This window comes from Melozone crissalis, unplaced genomic scaffold, assembly GCF_028551555.1.
Source record: "Melozone crissalis strain CALT ecotype California unplaced genomic scaffold, PUWL_Pcris_2 ptg000132l_1, whole genome shotgun sequence".
Classification (NCBI taxonomy): Eukaryota; Metazoa; Chordata; class Aves; order Passeriformes; family Passerellidae; genus Melozone; species Melozone crissalis.
In genome coordinates this window covers 5,901,736-5,920,866 of record NW_026535905.1, presented here as the reverse complement: position 1 = coordinate 5,920,866, position 19,131 = coordinate 5,901,736, and the positions used below count along the sequence as shown (strand labels likewise).

Here is a 19,131-nt window from a genome sequence, read left to right as displayed (position 1 = left end):
GTGTGGGGTCAGGATGCTTGGGGGTCTCATCCCTGAGCTGTTTGTGGGGCCGGGGCTCTGCCCCATCTCTCAGGGCTGGACAGGGCCTGTTTTGGGGGGCACCATGGGGGGCTTGGTGTGGGGTGCAGGTGCCTGGGGGCTGCTGAGGGGCTCCTGGCAGGGATCCCAACCCCCATCCCCTCTTCCCACAGCCGTGTGGAACTTCCCGCGCACCAAGGAGCATCACCTGCCGCTGCAGATTGGGGAGATGGTGCACATCCTGCAGGCCTCCGAGGGTAAGGGGGACCCCCAGTGAGGGTTCCTGCCCCCTCCTTTGTCCCTGAGCCAGGCCCAGGCCCCCCAGCCCGGCTGACAGTGTCCCCTCCCCTGGCAGGCTGGTACTGCGGGTACTCGCTCCGGAACAGGGCTGCCCGGGTAGGTGACAGGCTGCTGGGGTTTGGTGGCAGCAGGGACACTGCTGGTGGCTCTCTGTCCCTGCTGGGTGTCTGGGGGGGCAGGCTGGGCACCCTGTGGCATTGGCAGCCCCCAGCTGTGCCCCCCTGAGGGAGATCTCCATGGCTCTGGCTCCCTCAGGGCATCTTCCCTGCCTCGCTGATCCGGCTGAAGGGCACCACGGTGGAGCAGAGGGGGTAGGTCTGGGGGGCACAGGCAGGGTGTGTGGGGGGCTCCACTTTCTGCTCCCTGTGGTCCTGGGGTGCTCCAGGGCTCCCTGTGCCTCCCCCAGGCTGGAGGAGAGCGCGGTGCCCTCCGACATGCCCATGGTGCAGGAGATCACCACCACGCTGCGCGAGTGGGCCACCATCTGGAAGCAGCTCTACATGGTGAGGGATGAGGCTCTGGGTGTTGGGGACACCTGGGGACAGGCTGGGGGAGCCCCGGTGACCCCGTGGTGGTGCTGCAGGCCGGGCAGACGGAGCGCTATGGGCAGGTGAAGAGGATGATGCAGGAACTGATGGAGCAGCGCTCGCAGCTGCTCTCGGGGACGCTGCCCAAGGACCAGCTCCTGAGGCTCAGGAAGGAGGTCACCGGCAGGATGGACTATGGCAACAAGTGAGGCTGGGGACAGGGACCTCAGATCTGCCTTGGGGACAGGGACCTCAAATCTGCCTCTGGGACAGGGACCTCAGATCTGCCTCTGGGACAGGGACCTCAAATCTGCCTCTGGCAGGGACCCCAAATCTGCCTCTGGGACAGGGACCTCAGATCTGCCTCGGGGACAGGGACCTCAAATCTGCCTCTGGCACAGGCTGTGCAGAGCCCAGGTGTCCTCCTGGTGTCCTGGCTGGCTGTCCCAGTGTCCCCATTGTCCCAGCTGGCTGTCCCGTGCTGGCTGGGGACAGTAATTGTGCCACCAGCTGCTCAAGCCACCTGGCCAAGGGCTATGGCTGGGACAGGAATGCTCCTGGTGCTGTCAGCTCCTGTCCCCTTTCCCAGTGGGATCTGTCCTGTCCTCTCACACCCTGTGCAAGGACAAGTGAGTCCTGGTGGGACACACAGGCCTGTGATGCCAGCTGCTGTCCCCTTTCCCAGTAGGATCTGTGCTGTCCCCTCACACCCTGTGCAAGGACAAGTGAGTCCTGGTGGGACACACAGCCCCAGGCGCCCCCAGTCCTGTCTCACCCCACCCTGACCCCTGCAGGATCCTCGCCCTGGACCTGGTGGTGCGGGATGAGGACGAGAACATCCTGGACCCCGACAGGACCAGCGTCATCAGCCTCTTCCAGGCTCACAGGAGGGCGGCACAGACCCTCAGCCAGCGCCTCCAGGAGGAGACGGTGAGGCTGCTGCCAGCCTGATGGGTGTCCCAGAGCCTGATGTCCCCTGTGCCAGGGGAGGTGACAAGGCTGAGCCACCTCGTGTCCCCCAGAGCTCGCAGCAGAGGGCACCGGGCCACGGCGCCCACGGGGCTGCTTCGCCCTCCCACAACCTCTACCTGTGCGTGCGGAACTTCGTGTGCCACATCGGGGAGGAGGCGCAGCTCTTCATGGCGCTGTATGACCCCGGCGAGCAGCGCATCATCAGGTGGGGGCTCAGGACAGACCCCTGCCCCTGTCCCTGCTGTGCTGGGTGTTTGTCCTGCTGCCCCCTGAGGCGTTCCCCTCATGCTGCCCGTCCTGCCCAGCCCTGAGAACCCAGCGGTGTCGCAGGGGGAAGGGACACATCCCTTTATTGTCATGGCGCCATATCCCATGGGACAGCCCATCCTGTCCTGCCCCAGGCACTGCTGAGGTGACCAGGGGACAGCCAGGCTGGGCCAGTGCCTGTGCCGCGACTGGGGACCCTGGTGGGATGGACGGTCCGTGGGATGGGAGCTGTTGGGGTCTCTGCCACCCCCGTGCCCACCTCAACCCTCCCCCGCCCCGCAGCGAGAACTACGTGATCCGCTGGGCCAGCACCGGCGTCCCGCAGGACATCGAGCTGCTCAACAACCTCAGGGTGGTGTTCACGGTGAGCGCAGAGCCTGGGGGAACCGCGCTGCTGCCCCTCCTGCAGATCTGCCCCCACCCGCAGCTTTTCGGTGCTCCGTGTGCCACCCCTGTACCCCCAGCCCCTTCACAGATCCCTGACCTGCACCCGCCGTGGAGCTGCCCCTCGGGGTCCCCTCCCAGTGCTGAGGGTCCTGGGGTCCCCTCCCGGTGCTGGGGGTCCCCTTGCAGTGCTGGGGGTCTCGGGGTGCTCTCCCGGTGCTGGGGTCCCGGGTTCCCTTCGGTGCTGGGGGTCCGGGGCTCCCCTCCCGGTGCTGGGGGTCCCCTTGCAGTGCTGGGGGTCCCGGGGTCCCCTCTCGGTGCTGAAGATCTCGAAGTCCCCTCCCGGTGCTGGGGGTCCCTCGTCCCCTCTCGGTGCCTGGGGTCCCGGTGTGTCCCGTCCCCGCTCGTCCCACGCCCCCGTTGCTGACTCAGCGCTTTGGCTGCAGCGCAGCGCTGACCCCGGGGACGCCGCGGAGCCATCGATATGCAAATGAGGCGGGAAAATCAATGTTAATTAATGAGCAGCATCAGCACTTGGGCTGCGCTGCCGCCCCCGGTTCTCGCCTATCTCCGCGCTCTGCTCTGCTCTGCTCTGCTCGGCTCTGCTCGCTGCTGATGTCCCTAAGCGCTGTGGCTTGTCCCCATCCCTTGTCCTTAGCGCCGCTGGGAGTTTTTGGCGCAGGGGCAGACCCCGAGGGACCCGGTCCCCTCCCCAGCTGGGGTACAGGGCCCCCCCACATCCTCACACCCTGCCAGGTTCCCCCCGCTGCCAAACTGCCTGGTCTGGGGTGACCCGCTGGGTCCGTCAATCCTGGCATTGTGCCCACCGCGGGCATTTGGGGCTGGCATTTTCCCCACCGCGGGGATTTGGGGCTGGCATTGTCCCCACCGCGGGGACTGGGGACTCCTGGGGTGCACGGGAGCCCCCAGAACAGCAGGGCTGTGTCCCCACTGTCCCCACAGTGCAGGGCAGCAGGGACGCTCTATGCCCACCGCCACCCCCTGGGCACTCGGCACTGTCACTGTCCCATCCTCTGCGGTGCTGCCAGGGTGACACGGCCCCTGTGTGTCCCCCAGGACCTGGGCAGCGCGGACCTGAAGCGGGAGCGGCTGTTCCTGGTGTGCCAGATCATCCGCGTGGGGCGCATGGACCTGCGCGACAGCCACAGCCGCAAGCTCAGCACGGGGCTGCGCCGGCCCTTCGGCATCTCAGGTGGGGCTGGGGACACCGGGGACCCCCAGGGACCCCCGTGCCACCACCCTGGCACTCCCCCAGAGCCACCACACCGGGATCTGTGATGTCCCTGGGCTGTCCCTTTTCCCTGCTGGCTCCAACCCCATGGTTGTCCCCACACTGTCCCTGCCCAAGGGACACAAAGCCCACCCTGTCCTGGCACAGGGGACCCCCTGAGCAGCCCTGGGGAGCTCCCCTGCCTTCACCTCCCTCCATGACCCCATTCTGGGCTGGGAGTGCCACCCCTGGCACGGCGCCACCTGTGTGTCACTGCAGTGATGGACATCACCGACATCGCCAGGGGGACGTGTGACAGCGACGAGGACAAGCAGCACTTCATCCCTGTCCACCTGTGAGCCCCGAGGGGAGGCTGGGAGGGCAGGGAGGAGCACCCCAGGGCCTGGCTGGCATGGGGACAGCACCTGGTGGCATGGGGACACCACCTGGCTGGCATGGGGACATCCCCTGGCTGGCATGGGGACATCCCCTGGCTGCCAGGGGACAAGAGGTGCAAGGACCCAAGAGAAAAGGTTTTTGCCCCAAATGTGGCTTTCCCAGGGTGGCAGCTGATGGCGATTTCCTTCACACCATGATCCGGAAAGCGGTGGAGGGCAAGGACATCAACCACAAGGGACAAGGTAGAGAGCCTGTGTCCCCTGGGCCATCTGCTTGTCACATGAGGGATCGAGGGATTGTGTGTCACCCTGTCACCCCCTGAAAAATCCCTGTGGTCCCTGCAGGGCTCTGGGTGTCCCTGAAGGTGCTCTGGGGTGACCTGAGCCAGGTGAGGAAGGATCACCCGCACCTGGTGGACCGCAGCACGGCCGTGGCTCGCAAGCTGGGCTACCCGGAGGTCATAATGCCAGGCAAGCGTGCTGGGGACAATCCTGGGCGTCCCTGGGGGTGGCAGCGTGGTGGCAGGGCCTGGCTGACGGGGCTGTCCCCACAGGTGATGTCAGGAACGACATCTACCTGACCCTGGTGCAGGGTGAGTTCGACAAGGGCAGCAAGAAGACGCAGAAGAACGTGGAGGTGACAGTGTGTGTGTGTGACGAGGCAGGAAACATGGTGCAGGTATGGCAGGTGTCCCCTGTGTCACACTGAGTATGGCAGGTGTCCCCTGTGTCACCTCGGGTATGGCGGGTGTCCCTTGTGTCACCTTGGGTATGGCAGGTGTCCCCTGTGTCACACTGAGTATGGCAGGTGTCCCCTGTGTCACCTCGGGTATGGCGGGTGTCCCCTGTGTCACACTGAGTATGGCAGGTGTCCCTTGTGTCACCTCACATTGAGTATGGCAGGTGTCCCCCTTGTCACCTTGGGTATGGCAGGTGTTCCCTGTGTCACATTGACTATGGCAGGTGTCCCCTGTGTCATCTCGGGTATGGCAGGTGTCCCTTGTGTAACATTGAGTATGGCAGGTGTCTCTTGTGTAACCTTGGGTATGGCAGGTGTCCCCCTGTGTCACCTCACATTGAGTATAGCAGGTGTCCCCTGTGTCACATTGACTATGGCAGGTGTCCCTTGTGTCACCTCACATTGAGTATAGCAGGTGTCCCCTGTGTCACCTCAGGTATGGCAGGTGTCCCCTGTGTCATCTCGGGTATGGCAGGTGTCCCCTGTGTCACCTTGGGTATGGCAGGTGTCCCCCCTGTCACCTCACCTCGGGTAGAGCCAGCAGCTCCTCCAGGCTGGGGGAGCCTTTCAGGCCACTGGAGCTGCCCAAACCAGAGATCTGGGAATGGAATAAAGAAATGGGAAAGTGACAATAAAGAAATGGGACAGAGAGAAAATTGTCCTGCCTTGGGGACAGCCAGACCCCCTGGCCACCCTCAGTGTCCCCAGGACAGGAAGGAGCTGCGGGCAGGGGGGTCAGACCCAGGTGTCACCTCCCCAGGGTGGCACTTGTCACCCTCCAAGTGTTCTGTCCCCAGTTCTCACCTGGCTCCTGAGGGACGGGCTGCAATTCTCCATCCCCATCCCCAGGGCCATGCCCCGATGTGCCCTGGGAGGGCCGTGTGTCCCCTCGGAGGTGTCACTGGGCAGTTTAGGGGGGTGTGGGCAGGGGGTTTGGGACAGGAATTGTCCCCTCCCTGCGAGGTCATTGAGCTGATCCCCAGGTGTCTCCTCCTGCAGAACGTGATCCACGCGGGAGCAGGGGACAGCCCCAGCAGCCTCTACCGCTCTGTTGTCTACTACCAGCAGCGGCACCAGCGCTGGATGGAGACCCTCAAGGTGTGGGGACACCGGGGCTGGGGTGGGACAGCCCTGCAGCCCCTCCTGGATGTGCCACTCGCTCCTCCTGCTGCTGTGGGGGTCCCTTTCAGGCCAGGCGTTTTGGGGCCAGTCCTTGGTCCCATCTCGGGGACAATGGAGGTGCTGGCAGGGTCACAGTGTGACCCCTGGGTGGTCACCCGGTCCTGGGGATGTGTGACTGTGTTCACAGGGGTCTGAGGATGAGGGAAGAGACGAGGATCTGACTCCATGTTTCAGAAGGCTCGATTTATTATTTTGTGATATATATTATATTAAAACTGTACTAAAAGAATAGAAGAAAGGATTTCATCAGAAGGCCAGCTAAGAATAGAATAGAAGGAATGAATAACAAAGGTTTGTGTCTTGGGCAGAGAGTCCGAGCCAGCTGACTGTGATTGGCCATTAATTAGAAACAACCACATGAAACCAATCACAGATGCACCTGTTGCATTCCACAGCAGCAGATAATCAATGTTTACATTTTGTTCCTGAGGCCTCTCAGCTTCTCAGGAGGAAAAATCCTAAAGAAAAGATTCTTCATAAAACATGTCTGTGACAGGGATGGGCCCTGCAGCCCTGTCCCCATCCCAGTGCTCCCAGTTCAGCCTCACTGGTTCACTGGGGAGGACATGAGGTTGGTTTGCAGCAGTGGAGGGTCTGGCACAGCCCCTGCCTGGGCACAGAGGGACATCATTGGGGGCACAGAGGGACATTGGCCAGGTGGGGCACAGAGGGACATTGGCCAGGTGTGGGCAGTGAGGGACATTGGCCAGATGGGGGACAGAGGGACATCATTGGCCAGGTGGGGGACAGAGGGACATTGGCCAGAGGGACATTGGCCAGGTGTGGGCACAGAGGGACATTGGCTAGGTGGGGGACAGAGGGACAGTGGCCAGGTGAGGCACACAGGGACATTGGCCAGGTGTGGGCAGTGAGGGACATTGGCCAGATGGGGGGACAGAGGGACAGTGGCCAGGTTGGGGACAGAGGGACAGTGGCCAGAGGGACATTGGCCAGGCGTAGGCACACAGGAACATTGGCCAGGTGGGAGCGCAGAGGGACATCATTGGCCAGGTGGGGGACAGAGGGACATTGGCCAGAGGGACAGTGGCCAGGTGAGGCACACAGGGACATTGGCCAGGTGTGGGACAGAGGGACAGTGGCCAGGTGGGGGGACAGAGGGACAGTGGCCAGGTGTGGGACAGAGGGACAGTGGCCAGAGGGACATTGGCCAGGCGTAGGCACACAGGGACATTGGCCAGGTGGGGGACAGAGGGACAGTGGCCAGGTGGGGGACAGAGGGACATTGGCCAGAGGGACATTGGCCAGGTGTGGGCACAGAGGGACATTGGCCAGGTGGGGCACAGAGGGACATTGGCCAGAGGGGCATTACTCAGGTGTGGGCACACAGGGACATTGGCCAGGTGTGGGACAGAGGGACATTGGCCAGGTGGGGGCACACAGGGACATTGCCCAGCTGGTGGCACAGCCCCTGCCCTCACCTTGGCCCCTCTCCCCCCAGATCGCTGTCCCCATCGAGGACGTGCACAGGACCCACCTGAGGTTCACCTTCCGCCACCGCTCCTCCAGCGACTGTGAGTGTCCCCTCTCATGTCCCCTGGTGCCACACTGCCTGTCCCTGCCTGGGGCCGTGTCCCTGGTCCCCTGCAGCTCCCCCTCACGCTGTGTCCCCCCAGCCAAGGACCGGAGCGAGCGGATTTTCTCCATGGCCTTTGTGAGGCTGATGCGCCCCGATGGCACCACGCTGCGGGATGGGGAGCACGACCTGGTGCTCTACAAGGTATGGGGGGCCCCAGAACCCCCTAAAGTGGGGAGAGCTGTGGGGCAGCAGCAACTTCTGGGGCCAGGATCCCAGTCCCTGCCTGAGCCACGGCGCTGGTGGCACGTACCCAAAGTCCCCGAGGGTTTGTGGTGTCCCCGAGGGTTTGTGGTGCCTCCCTGCTGTCCCTGCTGTCCTTGGTGACAGGGTCTCTCTGCACACACATCTCCAATCCCTGTGCTGCTCCTCTGGAACGCCAAGTTTGCTTTTGGAGAAGGTGATTTAAGCCTTTGTGACGGGCAGGGAACGTCCCCGTGCTGTGGCTGCGCTTCACCTGATTTCACCAGCCCTGCACTGCTGGGGTTTGCTCTGAGACAGTGGGGGGGAGGCAAAAATCGCTGCTCATTTGGGAAAAAACGCTGTCAGCTTTAATGTGAAGGTGCTGCTCCCTTACCTGGTGTCCCCTCACCACACTGGGACTGCTGTGACAAGAGGAGTGGGTGGTGCAAGCTGGTCCCCACTGCCAGGGTGAGCTCTGGGCTCTTCCCTGCGTGTTGACACCTTCTGGGTCCCTTTTGGGGTCCCTTTTGAGGTCCCTGTTGTGGTCCCTTCTGGGGTCCCTTTTGAGGTCCCTGTTGTGGTCCCTTCTGGGGTCTCTTTTGGGGTCCCTTTTGGGGTCCCTCCTGGGCTCATGGAGTTCCAGTGTCCCTGGGCTGCTGCACGAGGGTTGTCTCTGATTTTGGCAACGTGACACAGTTTCTCCAGGCAGATCCACGTCCCTCCCTGAGTTCTGCCTTATTTTGGGATGGCTCCTGCCTGCTGTGGCAGCCCAGGACAGGGACAGACCACGCTGTTCCTCCCTGAGGCTCCTGCACATTTGAAATCATTATGTCCCTCCCTCCCTCCCTGCTTTATTTTTGGGTGAAAGACCCAAATTCTTGAACTGCTGCCGTGGCCCTCGGCGCTGGCTCTGCTCCCTGGCTCTTTGGGGACTGTCCCCTCCACAGCAGCAGCATTGGGCACCTTTGGGATGTGGCAGGGAGATCAAACCTCCCACACCTCCTTGCTAGGAGAACAAGCCCTGCACTGTTCCCCTCAGAGAGCTGTCCCTGCCCTGCTGAGCCCCACATCCTGAGCTGCTCCATCCTCTCCCTGCCTGGCTCTGGCTCTTCCTGGCAGGCTGGGAAGTCAGAAAATATTTCTGACTCTGAGAGTCAGAAAATATTTCATCTTTTTGTCTCTGCTTGCCAGAGGAATGTGAATGAAGGGCTTTTAGCTGCTCGGAGCTCTTGATCTCCAGCTGCTCTGAGCTCCAGATAGAGCTCAGAAAATCCCTTCCCTGGTGCTATTCCCACCTGCTGGACCGTAATTCTGATATTTGGGTCTCCAGTGTCCATCACACTGGGACAGAGAGCTGGGGACAGTGAGGGCTCAGTTTGGCCATGCTCAGGATGCTTTTGGGGAGATCAGCAGGATCTGGGGATTTTGGGGGGCTGCCATCCACTGGGGAAGAGCAGCAACAGTGTAGCAGAGTGTAATTCCCACTTGGGTGTGGCTGCTGGAGGCTCCATGACCTTCTCTCCAAATGGAGGTGGGAATTGGAGCTCTGGGGTTTCACCCCCATCCCTGGGTCAGCTCAGGGGAGTTTCCAGTTTCCCTTCCCTGCATGGGCTCAGTCCTGGGAAGGAGCACAAGCTCCAGATGTGTCTTGGAGGGGAAAAGCCACCAGCAAACAGCTCTGTCACCTCCCTGCCACCTTCATCTGTGGGGGTTTCACCCTGCCAGGCTGCAGGCAGGGAGGGATGGGTGTCTGTGAGCTGCAGCATGGCTGGCTCTGGTTATCCCTCACATCCCAGGCTGGCCAAGAGCAGGGAAGGTCACTCAGAGTGACCCCAGTGAGTCCTCCTGGGTGGAACATTGAATTTGACCCTCATTCATGGAGAAAGTTTCCCAGACTTCAAGATAGACTGGAATCCACAAAAGTGTGAAATAGATTATAGAGAGTAGTGCAGGTGTATCACTGGGTGAGAAATTGAGGTTTTGAGATTTTTAGTGTGTTGCGGATGGAAGCAACATGGTGGGCACAGGGTGATGTCCTGAGTTTCTTCTTCATGCTTCTTCTTCCTCCTTCTCCATTGGTTTGGGTGGCATTTTGTAATTGGGCAGAAAAGTCCCCATTGCAGTTCTGTGGGATCAGTTATTGGGTTAAAAGGGAAAATAATCTAGGTGTCAGTTCTTAATTATAGTTTAGTCTTAAAAGACCTTGGAACAAGAGATTGTTGGCCATTTTGTGCCTTGCTGCAGAACTCATAGCAGTGAGGCTGTTTTACTGATAAGAAATAATAAACACCTGAGTCCCAACACAAAATACTGTCTCAAGTGTATTGGGAAGGATGAAAGTTTGACAAGAAAGTCTCACAGATGCTTAGCAGAAAGATTTTTGAATGTAGAATCTGATGAAGGAATAGAGATGGAAGCAAGTTTTGATATAGAAGAAAAGAATTGCTGAGCCAGTCTCACTGGATAACCAAGGAGGCAAAGGGTGTGTTAGTTAGAAGGGTTTTTATGGCTTAGAGCAAAAGATAAACCCACCCCAAACAAGAAGATGTTTTTACCAAGCAGAAAGAGAGCACAGGCAAACAAGTCAGCAAATGTTGCAAGTAGAAAAAAGGTCTCAGAAATTTCCACTGCAAGAAAACTGAAAAACATCTTTGAGCTTAAACTGTAATGCACTGACTTTTAGTGACTGGAGAACAGTAACATGAATATGGTAATTACAGTGGTTATGACAGGCTAGAGATAAAAGTTAAGGTGTAGATTGGTTCTACTGTATGAAGATGCTCAGCAAAGAAAAGTATAGTATGCATTGTGACCAAAAGAAAAGTATATAATATATTGTGACCAAAAGAAAAGAATATTATATATTGTGACCAAAAGAAAAGTATAGAATGCATTGTAACCAAAAGAAAAGTATATAATGCATTTATAACCTAAACTCAGGGTCTCCAGGCCTGCCTGCAGCTGGAGCTGACAGCTGTAGGCACAGCTCTGTCACCCATAACCCTGGATGGAATAAACTGCATTTTGGGGAGCTGCCTGGAGTCCCACATCCCTCATCTCGGCTCTTACACAAGTGCCTTCAATCCAGACCCATAAAACCCCACAGCTGGAGCCCCCACACCCCGGGGATGGCTCAGCTGTCGCTGTGCTGTGCCCTGCAGGGTGACAGCAAGAAGCTGGAGGATGCCAGCGCGTACCTGTCGCTGCCCTGGGAGCGGAACGCGCCCGAGCCGCGGCTCCTCTCGGGCTCCTCCTTGCGAGTGAGCGGGGCCGCGGCCGCCCTGGCCCCGTCCGGCCGGGACAGCTTCCAAATCTCCACGCTGGTCTGCTCCACCAAGCTGACCCAGAACGGTGAGTGCTGGGTCCCCACAGAGCGGGGGGAGCTGCGGCTGTGTCCCCTCACCGGTGGCGCTCCCACCTGCTGGACCATAATTCTGATATTTGGGTCTCCGGTGTCCATCACACTGGGACAGAGAGCCGGGGACAGTGAGGGCTCAGTTTGGCCATGCTCAGGATGTTTTTGGGGAGATCAGCAGGATCTGGGGATTTTTGGGGCTGCCATCCACTGGAGAGGAGCAACAATGAGTGGAATTCCCACTTGAGTGTGGCTGTTGGAGGCTCCATCACCTTCCCTCCAAACTGAGGTTGGAATTGAAGCTCTGTGGTTTCACCCCCATCCCTGGATTAGCTCCTGCTGGACCATAATTCTGATATTTGGGTCTGCAGTGTCCATCATGCTGGGAGAGAGATGGGGACAGTGAGGGCTCAGTTTTTCCATGCTCAGGATGTGGGAATATTCAATTTGGCCATGCTCAGGAGGTTTTTGGAGAGATCAGCAGGATCTGGGGATTTTTGGGGCTGCCATCCAATGGAGAGGAGCAACAACGAGTGTAATTCCCACTTGGATGTGGCTGCTGGAGGCTCCATGACCTTCCCTCCAAACTGAGGTGGGAATTGGAGCTCTGTGGTTTCTCACCCCCATCCCTGGGTTAGCTCAGGGTCCCACCTGCTGGACCATAATTCTGGTATTTGGGTCTCCAGTGTCCATCACGCTGGGACAGAGAGCTGGGGACAGTGAGGGCTCAGTTTGGCCATGCTCAGGATGGTCAAGGCTGTTTTTGGGGGGATCAGCTCCATCTGGGGATTTTGGGGGGCTGCCATCCACTGGAGAGGAGCAACAATGAGTGGAATTCCCATTTGGGTGTAGCTGCTGGAGGCTCCATGACCTTCCTTCCAAATTGGGGTGGGAATTGGAGCTCTGCGGTTTGACCCCCATGCCTGGGTCAGCTCAGGGTCCCACCTGCTGGACCGTAACTCTGGTATTTGGGTCTCCAGTGTCCATCACACTGGGCTGAGATTTGGGGACAGTGAGGGCTCAGTTTGGCCATGCTCAGGCTGGTTTTGGGGATATCAGCAGGATCTGGGGATTTTGGGCGGCTGCCATCCACTGGGGAGGAGCAACAACGAGTGGAATTCCCATTTGGATGTGGCTGTTGGAGGCTCCATGACCTTCCTTCAAATTGGGGTGGGAATTGGAGCTCTGGGGTTTCACCCCCATCCCTGGGTCAGCTCAGGGGAGTTTCCAGCATCCCTGGGCTGCTCTGGTGCCCCCTCAGCCAGGGGAAGGGCCCAGGGGATGGGCTGGGCTCTCCTCCCACCCTGCTGCAAGGCTGGAGGGTGGGAATGGCTGATCCTGCTCTGGCTGAGTGCAGGGGCTCAGGGGACATGGCCTGGTGGCCTGGGGATGTGACACACAGTGACAGCAAGATGCAGAGCACTGTGGTTCAGTGTGGAGGGCTCAGGGATGAGGCTGCTCCATTCATTCCCTTCCTGTAGCACAGTTTTGTCCACCACAACCTATTTAAGGTTTGTGCTTTATGGGCTTGGCTTCAGGGGCTCTCAGTGGTTGTGGGAGGGGTCCTGGCTGCTCCTGATGGGGGAGCAGGGGGTTGGTGACACTGGGGTGTGACAGGGAGTCCTCAGTGCTCTGTTCCTCCTGCCCAGTGAACCTGCTGGGGCTGCTCAAGTGGCGCTCCAAGCCCAGCCTGCTCTGTGGGAACCTCCAGAAGCTGATGAACGTGGATGGAGGAGAGGTCATCAAGGTACAGCCAGCATTTCCTCCCTCCCTGGCTCCTGCCCCCCACTCCCCATGCCCAGAGCTGGGTTTTGGGCAGTGCTGGGGCCATCCCTCGAGCCCTGGTGTCCCTCAGTTCCTGCAGGACACGCTGGACGCCCTGTTCTCCATCATGATGGAGCACTCAGACACCGATGTCTATGACACCCTCGTGTTTGACGCCCTGGTGAGCACAACCTGGATGGGTCTGAGCCCTCCCCAGTGCAGGTGGGCACTGGTGGGACTGGGACAATGGGGTTTGAGTGACCCAGCACAGGGCAGGGCTGTTCTGGGGGACATTGTCCCTTTGGGGGACAATCCCAGCAGCATTTAAAGGTGTTTTACCACAAGAGTGATCCCAGTGATGGCTCAGGGTGGGCTCAGGGTGGCAGAGGTGTCCCTCTGCCCACGCCAAGCCGTGCCCCTGCCTGCTGCCCTCAGGTTTTCATTGTCAGGCTGGTGGCTGACAGAAAGTTCCAGCATTTCAACACAGTCCTGGAGGCCTACATCAGGCAGCACTTCAGTGCCACGCTGGCCTACAAGTGAGGGGCTGGGGCTGGGGCACAGAGGGGACGGGGCTGGGACAGCTGGAGTGGGGTGGGGGACTGGAATGGGACAGCTGGAGTGGGGCTGGGACAGAGGGGACAGGGAGGGACCGGGATGGGACAGCTGGAATGGTGGCAGACAGCTGGAGTGGGATGGGGCTGGTGGGACAGGGCTGGGACAGGGCTGGGACAGGGCTGGAACAGCCAGGATGGGGCTGGGACAGCTGGAGTGGGGCTGGGACAGGGTTGGGACAGGGAGGAACAGGGCTGGGACAGCTGGAATGGGGCTGGGACAGCTGGAATGGGGCTGGAACAGCTGGAGGGGTGGGGGACAAGGCTGGGACAGGCAGGATGGGGCTGGGACAATGGGGACAGGGTGGGATAGGGGTGGGACAGCTGGAATGGGGCTGAGACAGGGATGGGACAGCTGGAAGGGTAGGGGACAGGGATGGGACGTCCAGGATGGGACTATGACAGTGGGAACAGGGAAGGACAGGGCTGGGATAGCTGGAATGGGGCTGGGACAGAGCGGGACAGGGCTGGGACAGCCAGGATGGGGCTGGGACAGGGTTGGGACAGGGAGGGACAGGGCTGGGACAGTTGGAATGGACTGGAACAGCTGGAGGGGTGGGGGACAAGGCTGGGACAGCCAGGATGGGATGGGACAGTGGGGATAGGGAGGGATAGGGCTGGAACAGCTGGAATGAGGCTGGGACAGGGCTGGGACAGCTGGAATGGTGGGAGACAGCTGGAGTGGGACAGGGCTGGGACAGCCAGGATGGGGCTGGGACAGTGGTTACAGGGAGGAACAGGGCCGGGACACCTGGAATGGACTGGAACAGGTGGAATGGGGCTGGGACAGCTGGAATAGGGCTGGGACAGCGGGTACAGGAGGGACAGGGCTGGGATAGCCAGGATGAAGCTGTGACAGTGGGCACAGGGGACGGACAGGGCAGGGGCACCCAGGACACCCCTCCCGCAGGAAGCTGCTGGCGGTGCTCACTCAGTACGTGGAGCAGGCGGGCCGGGGCGAGCCCTGCGAGTCCCTCCCGCGCACCTTCAAAGCCCTGGAGTACATCTTCAAATTCATCGTGCGCTCCCGCCGCCTCTTCGCGCAGTGAGTGCTGCTGGGCTGTGCCTCCCAGTGCTCCCAGTGCTTCCCAGTGCTGCCTGTGCCTCCCAGTGCTACCAGTGTGTCCCAGTGCCTCTCAGTGCTCCCAGTGCCTCCCTGTCCCTCCCCTTGCTCCCAGTGCTGGCAGAGCCTCCCAGTACGTCCCAGTGTCTTCCAGTGTTTCCCAGTGCTGCTGTGCCTCCCAGTGCTCCCAGTGCCTCCCAGTGTGTCCAGTGTTCCCAGAGCCTCTGAATGCCCACCAGTGCTTCCAATGTCTTCCAGTCAGTTCCAGCGCCTCCCAGTACTGGCAATGTCTCCCAGTGTCTCCCAGTGTCTTCCAGTGTCTCCCAGTGCTCCCAGTGCCACCCAGTGCCTCTCAGTACTCCCAGTTCCTCCCAGTCCCTCTGAGTGCTTCCAGTGCTGGCAGTGGCTCCCAGTGCTCCCAGTGCTTCCAGAGCCTCCCAGTGATCCCAGTGGTCCCAGTGCTGCCTGTGCTGTGCCTTCCAGTGCTTCCCAGTGCCACCTATGCTGGCGCCTCCCAGTGCCTCGCAGTGCTGCCTGTGCTGGCGCCTCCCAGTGCTCCCAGTGCCTCCCAGTGCTGCTTGTGCCTCCCAGTGCGTCCCAATGCTTCCAGAGCCTCCTAGTGCCCCCCAGTGCTCCCAGCGCTGACCCTGCCTCACAGTGACCCTGTCCCACAGTGACCCTGACAGGGGCTTTCCAATGAGCTCTCCAAATCCTCCCACGATGGAAATGGCGAAATGCCGTGGGCATTCTGTGCCCCTGCAGGGCTGCTGCTGTGCTGGGAAGGTTTCCTGGAGCCTGGTGGGAGTGAGGTTGGTGGCGCCCCCCAAGCCCAACCCTGCTGTGATGAGCAGAGGAACAGGGTGGGGGCCTCCTCAGCTCAAAGGTCAAGGTGCCCCCCGGGCTGGTGTCACTTTTTCCCCGTGGGCATAGGGCTCACATCCAGCCTGGGTGATGCACAAACACCTTCCTGGCGTGGGAGAGGGGGAAATCAGGAAATCTGGCATCTCCAGATGTTCCTCTTTCGTTCCACGTAGGCAGCACTGAAAGCTGAAGTGTCCTGAGGGGGCAGTGAGGGACCCCCACACCCACACAGGGCACGGGGTGGGCACTGCTGGCACTGAAAGCTGTGGGGTCACCCCATTCCCAGGCACCCTGGTTCAGCAGGAAGCTGTTTTGGGGCTGAATGAGGGCTTTGCCTCCTGCACCCCAAGCTCAGAATGTGCTGGGATCCCTGTGTGTTGTATTTATTTGGAATGCCCTGATGAAGGCAGGAATGATGAATCTGACTCCATGTTCTCAGAAGGCTAATTCATTATATATATATAAAATGAATTATTTATAATTATACACTTATATACACTTATATATAATTGATATTTATATTATTTTTATTATTTTTTATTATCTTATTATCATCACTATTATATTATATTATATTATATTATATTATATCATATCATATCATGTCATGTCATGTCATGTCGTCATATTATGTCATATTATAGTATTATATCATATTATATTATACAATACTCTACTAAAGAATACAGAAAGGACACTTACTGAATGCCAAAAAGATAATAATGAAAACTTGTGACTCTCTCCAGAGTCCCGACACAGCTTGGCCCTGGTTGTCCAAAGAATCGAAACAACCACAGCAGAATCCAATGGAACAATCACCTTTTGGACAAACAATCTCCAAACACATTCCCCATGAGCACAACACAGGAGAAGCAAATGAGATAAGAATTGTTTTTCTTTTCTCTGAGGCTTTTCAGCTTCCCAGGAGAACAATCCCAGGTGAAGGGATTTTTCAGAGAATGTGAATGCCACACCTGCGTCCCCTCCCAGTGGCACTGGGGAGCTGTGCTGGTGTCCCTGTCCCCCTCAGGGACTGTCACACTCACTTTGCCCCACTCTGGATTAACCAGAGTTAATTAACCATGGGGTTTGATCCCTGTCTGTCCTCACCACTTCTATCTCCTCCCAGGTGCTCCAGAACCTCACACCCAGCACCTGCCTCTCCCTCCTGTGTGAGCATATTCTCAGCTCAGAGCGCTCCTGGCAGCAGAAATTAATTACCCAGCTTGTTTGCAAACAGCCCCCTGAATGAGTTTGCCTGGAGCAGAGGCATCCCTGAGGACATTTAGTGATTTTATAGAGCTTCCCTTTATCTCAACATGCACTAACACGGGCTCCTCACATCCTCTAAGTGCTCTGAGCGTGCTGCAATTTGTACAGGCTGTAATCGACAGGAATTGGGTTGTAATTAGAGTCAGTTGCTGCAGATTGCTGCCTGTGGGATTGCCTGTGCTGCTGCTGGAGCTGGACAAGCAGAGCCTGCAGCTCCTCTGAGGAGCCCAGGTAGCTGCAAGGATGATTGAGCCCTGTTCCCCACCTTGGGACACCTCCCTGTGTCCCCTCAGTGCCCCAATGGCACCGTGGTGACGTCTGTCCCTCGCTGCTTCCTCCTTGCTGCTTCCTCTGCCTGCTTCTCTTTTTCAGCCACCACTGAGAGTGGCAAAACTTTCTCTGCCGGTTGCTCATTGTCCCCAGATTTTGAGGTCAAATTTTGGACCAACCCATGTGTCTTGGTTTGGAAAGACAGGAGTCTGCTAAGGAAGGCAGGAGCCTCTCCTGAAATGGAGAATGTAAACCCTCCCCACCCCTCCGAATTGCAATAAATTTTAAATTAAGGGGCTCTCAGGCAAAAATATGGGAGCGGGAATGACAGTTCTCTAATAGGGAAAGGAAAAAAAGGAAAGGATAAAATAAACAATGCAGTACACCAGAACAACACTGACAGAGTCAGAACCCAACCTGACACCCTGTGGGTCAGGGTGTTAGTGGCAGTCCCATTGGAATTGTGGCTCAGCCCTCCTGCAGTGCCAGCTGTGGCTCTGCTGCAGCAGGGATCCTGCACAAGGGGGGAGTTTTCCTCTGCAGCTCCAGGGCTGCTGCAGATGGGCCTGGGCTCCCTCTGGCCATGCAGGGCAGCAGAAAGCTGCTCCTCTGGGAATGCAGGGGGCAAAGGCTGCTGGGGTGTCCCAAACCTCAGATTGGATCCAGATAGGAATGCTTGGCTCCTCCCCTGGGCGGAGCATCTCCCCATGGGATGATGGAATTTGATCAGCCATGCAGGGACACTCACTGGCCATTAACAGAAGATAATTAATGATTAATGGCCGATGAACAGCAGAGATCTCCCCGGAGGGAGGATTGGCTGTCGAAGAGATAAAGAAAACTGCCCAATGAACAGAAGATAACTGCTCCACCTGACAGATAATGATAGAACACACACATTGCCTTGCAATCTAGGATAGATGCCAGGGAAGGTGTGTGGTGAGGCATTCACATTCTCTGAAAAAATCCCTTCACCCAGGATTTCTCTCCTGAGAAGCTAAGAAGCCTCAGAGAAAAGGAAAACATTTCTTATCTCATTTGCTTCTCCTGTGTTGTGCTCATGTAGAATGTGTTTGGAGATTGTTCACCCACAGGTGATTGTTCCATTGGATTCTGCTGTGAGTTGTTTTCACTCTTTGGCCAATCGGGGCCAAGATGTGTCAGGACTCTGGAGAGAGTCACGAGTTTTCATTATTATCGTTTTAGCATTCAGTAAGTGTCGTTTCGGTATTCTTTAGTATAATATAATATAATATAATATAATATAATATAATATAATGTAATATAATATAACTACAAATTATATATACAAATCATACAAATTCTATAAATATATAAATTATATATAAATAATAAATAAGCCTTCTGAGAACATGGAGTCAGATTGATCATTCCTGCCTTCGTGGGGCATTCCCAGCAAGTACAGCAGTGTGGCATGGTGGCAGTGTGGTGACAGCACGGTGACTCTGGCCCTTGCAGGCTCTACGAGGGGAAGGAGGTGGCCGAGTTCCAGCGCTCCCTGCAGCGCTTCTTCCTCGCCCTCAACCAGCTGATGCAGTCCCCGCTGGAGGGTCCCACCCTGCTCTCCCAGGTATGGGGACATGGAGGCCCTGGAGGGCTCAGCTGGGCTCTGGGGTGCCAGGGAGGGTGCCCAGGCCAGGCCTGGAGTCCCCATGCTGGGGTGACACTGTGTCACTGTGTCTGTGTTCATTTTAGGGGTGTCACTGTGTTACTGTGTCTGTGTTTGTTTTTGGGGTGACACTGTGTTACTGTGTCTGTGTTCATTTTGGGGGTGTCACTGTGTTACTGTGTCTGTGTTTGTTTTTGAGGTGTCACTGTGTCTGTGTTTGTTTTGGGGTGTCACTGTGTCTGTGTTTGTTTTTGGGGTGACACTGAGTCACTGTCTCTGTTTTTGGGGTGACACTGTGTCACTCAGTGTTCATTTTTGGGGTGACACTGTGTCTCTGTGTTTGTTTTTGGGGTGACACTGTGTCAGTGTGTCTGTGGTTTCTTTGGGGTGACACTGTGTCAGTGTGTCTGTGTTTGTTTTGGGGTGACACTGTGTCTCTGTGTTTGTTTTTGGGGTGACACTGTGTCACTCAGTGTTTGTTTTGGGGTGTCACTGTGTCTGTGTTTGTTT

General features: G+C 57.8%; 1 protein-coding gene across 1 annotated transcript in view; it reads left to right on the top strand.

Moving 5' to 3' along the window:
• LOC128948483 (dedicator of cytokinesis protein 2-like) overlaps positions 1 to 19,131 on the top strand; it is a 50,676-nt gene that overhangs the window by 1,317 nt on the left and 30,228 nt on the right. The window contains exons 2-23 of the mRNA XM_054293220.1: positions 192 to 275; positions 374 to 414; positions 574 to 629; positions 725 to 821; positions 902 to 1,050; positions 1,640 to 1,775; positions 1,868 to 2,022; positions 2,367 to 2,448; positions 3,546 to 3,681; positions 3,979 to 4,054; positions 4,261 to 4,340; positions 4,443 to 4,568; positions 4,652 to 4,776; positions 5,836 to 5,934; positions 7,478 to 7,550; positions 7,653 to 7,756; positions 10,957 to 11,146; positions 12,800 to 12,897; positions 13,006 to 13,095; positions 13,350 to 13,450; positions 14,436 to 14,570; positions 18,471 to 18,582. Coding sequence (XP_054149195.1) covers positions 192 to 275; positions 374 to 414; positions 574 to 629; positions 725 to 821; positions 902 to 1,050; positions 1,640 to 1,775; positions 1,868 to 2,022; positions 2,367 to 2,448; positions 3,546 to 3,681; positions 3,979 to 4,054; positions 4,261 to 4,340; positions 4,443 to 4,568; positions 4,652 to 4,776; positions 5,836 to 5,934; positions 7,478 to 7,550; positions 7,653 to 7,756; positions 10,957 to 11,146; positions 12,800 to 12,897; positions 13,006 to 13,095; positions 13,350 to 13,450; positions 14,436 to 14,570; positions 18,471 to 18,582 — 2,345 coding nt within the window. The remainder of the gene's footprint in view (positions 1 to 191; positions 276 to 373; positions 415 to 573; positions 630 to 724; positions 822 to 901; positions 1,051 to 1,639; positions 1,776 to 1,867; positions 2,023 to 2,366; positions 2,449 to 3,545; positions 3,682 to 3,978; positions 4,055 to 4,260; positions 4,341 to 4,442; positions 4,569 to 4,651; positions 4,777 to 5,835; positions 5,935 to 7,477; positions 7,551 to 7,652; positions 7,757 to 10,956; positions 11,147 to 12,799; positions 12,898 to 13,005; positions 13,096 to 13,349; positions 13,451 to 14,435; positions 14,571 to 18,470; positions 18,583 to 19,131) is intronic.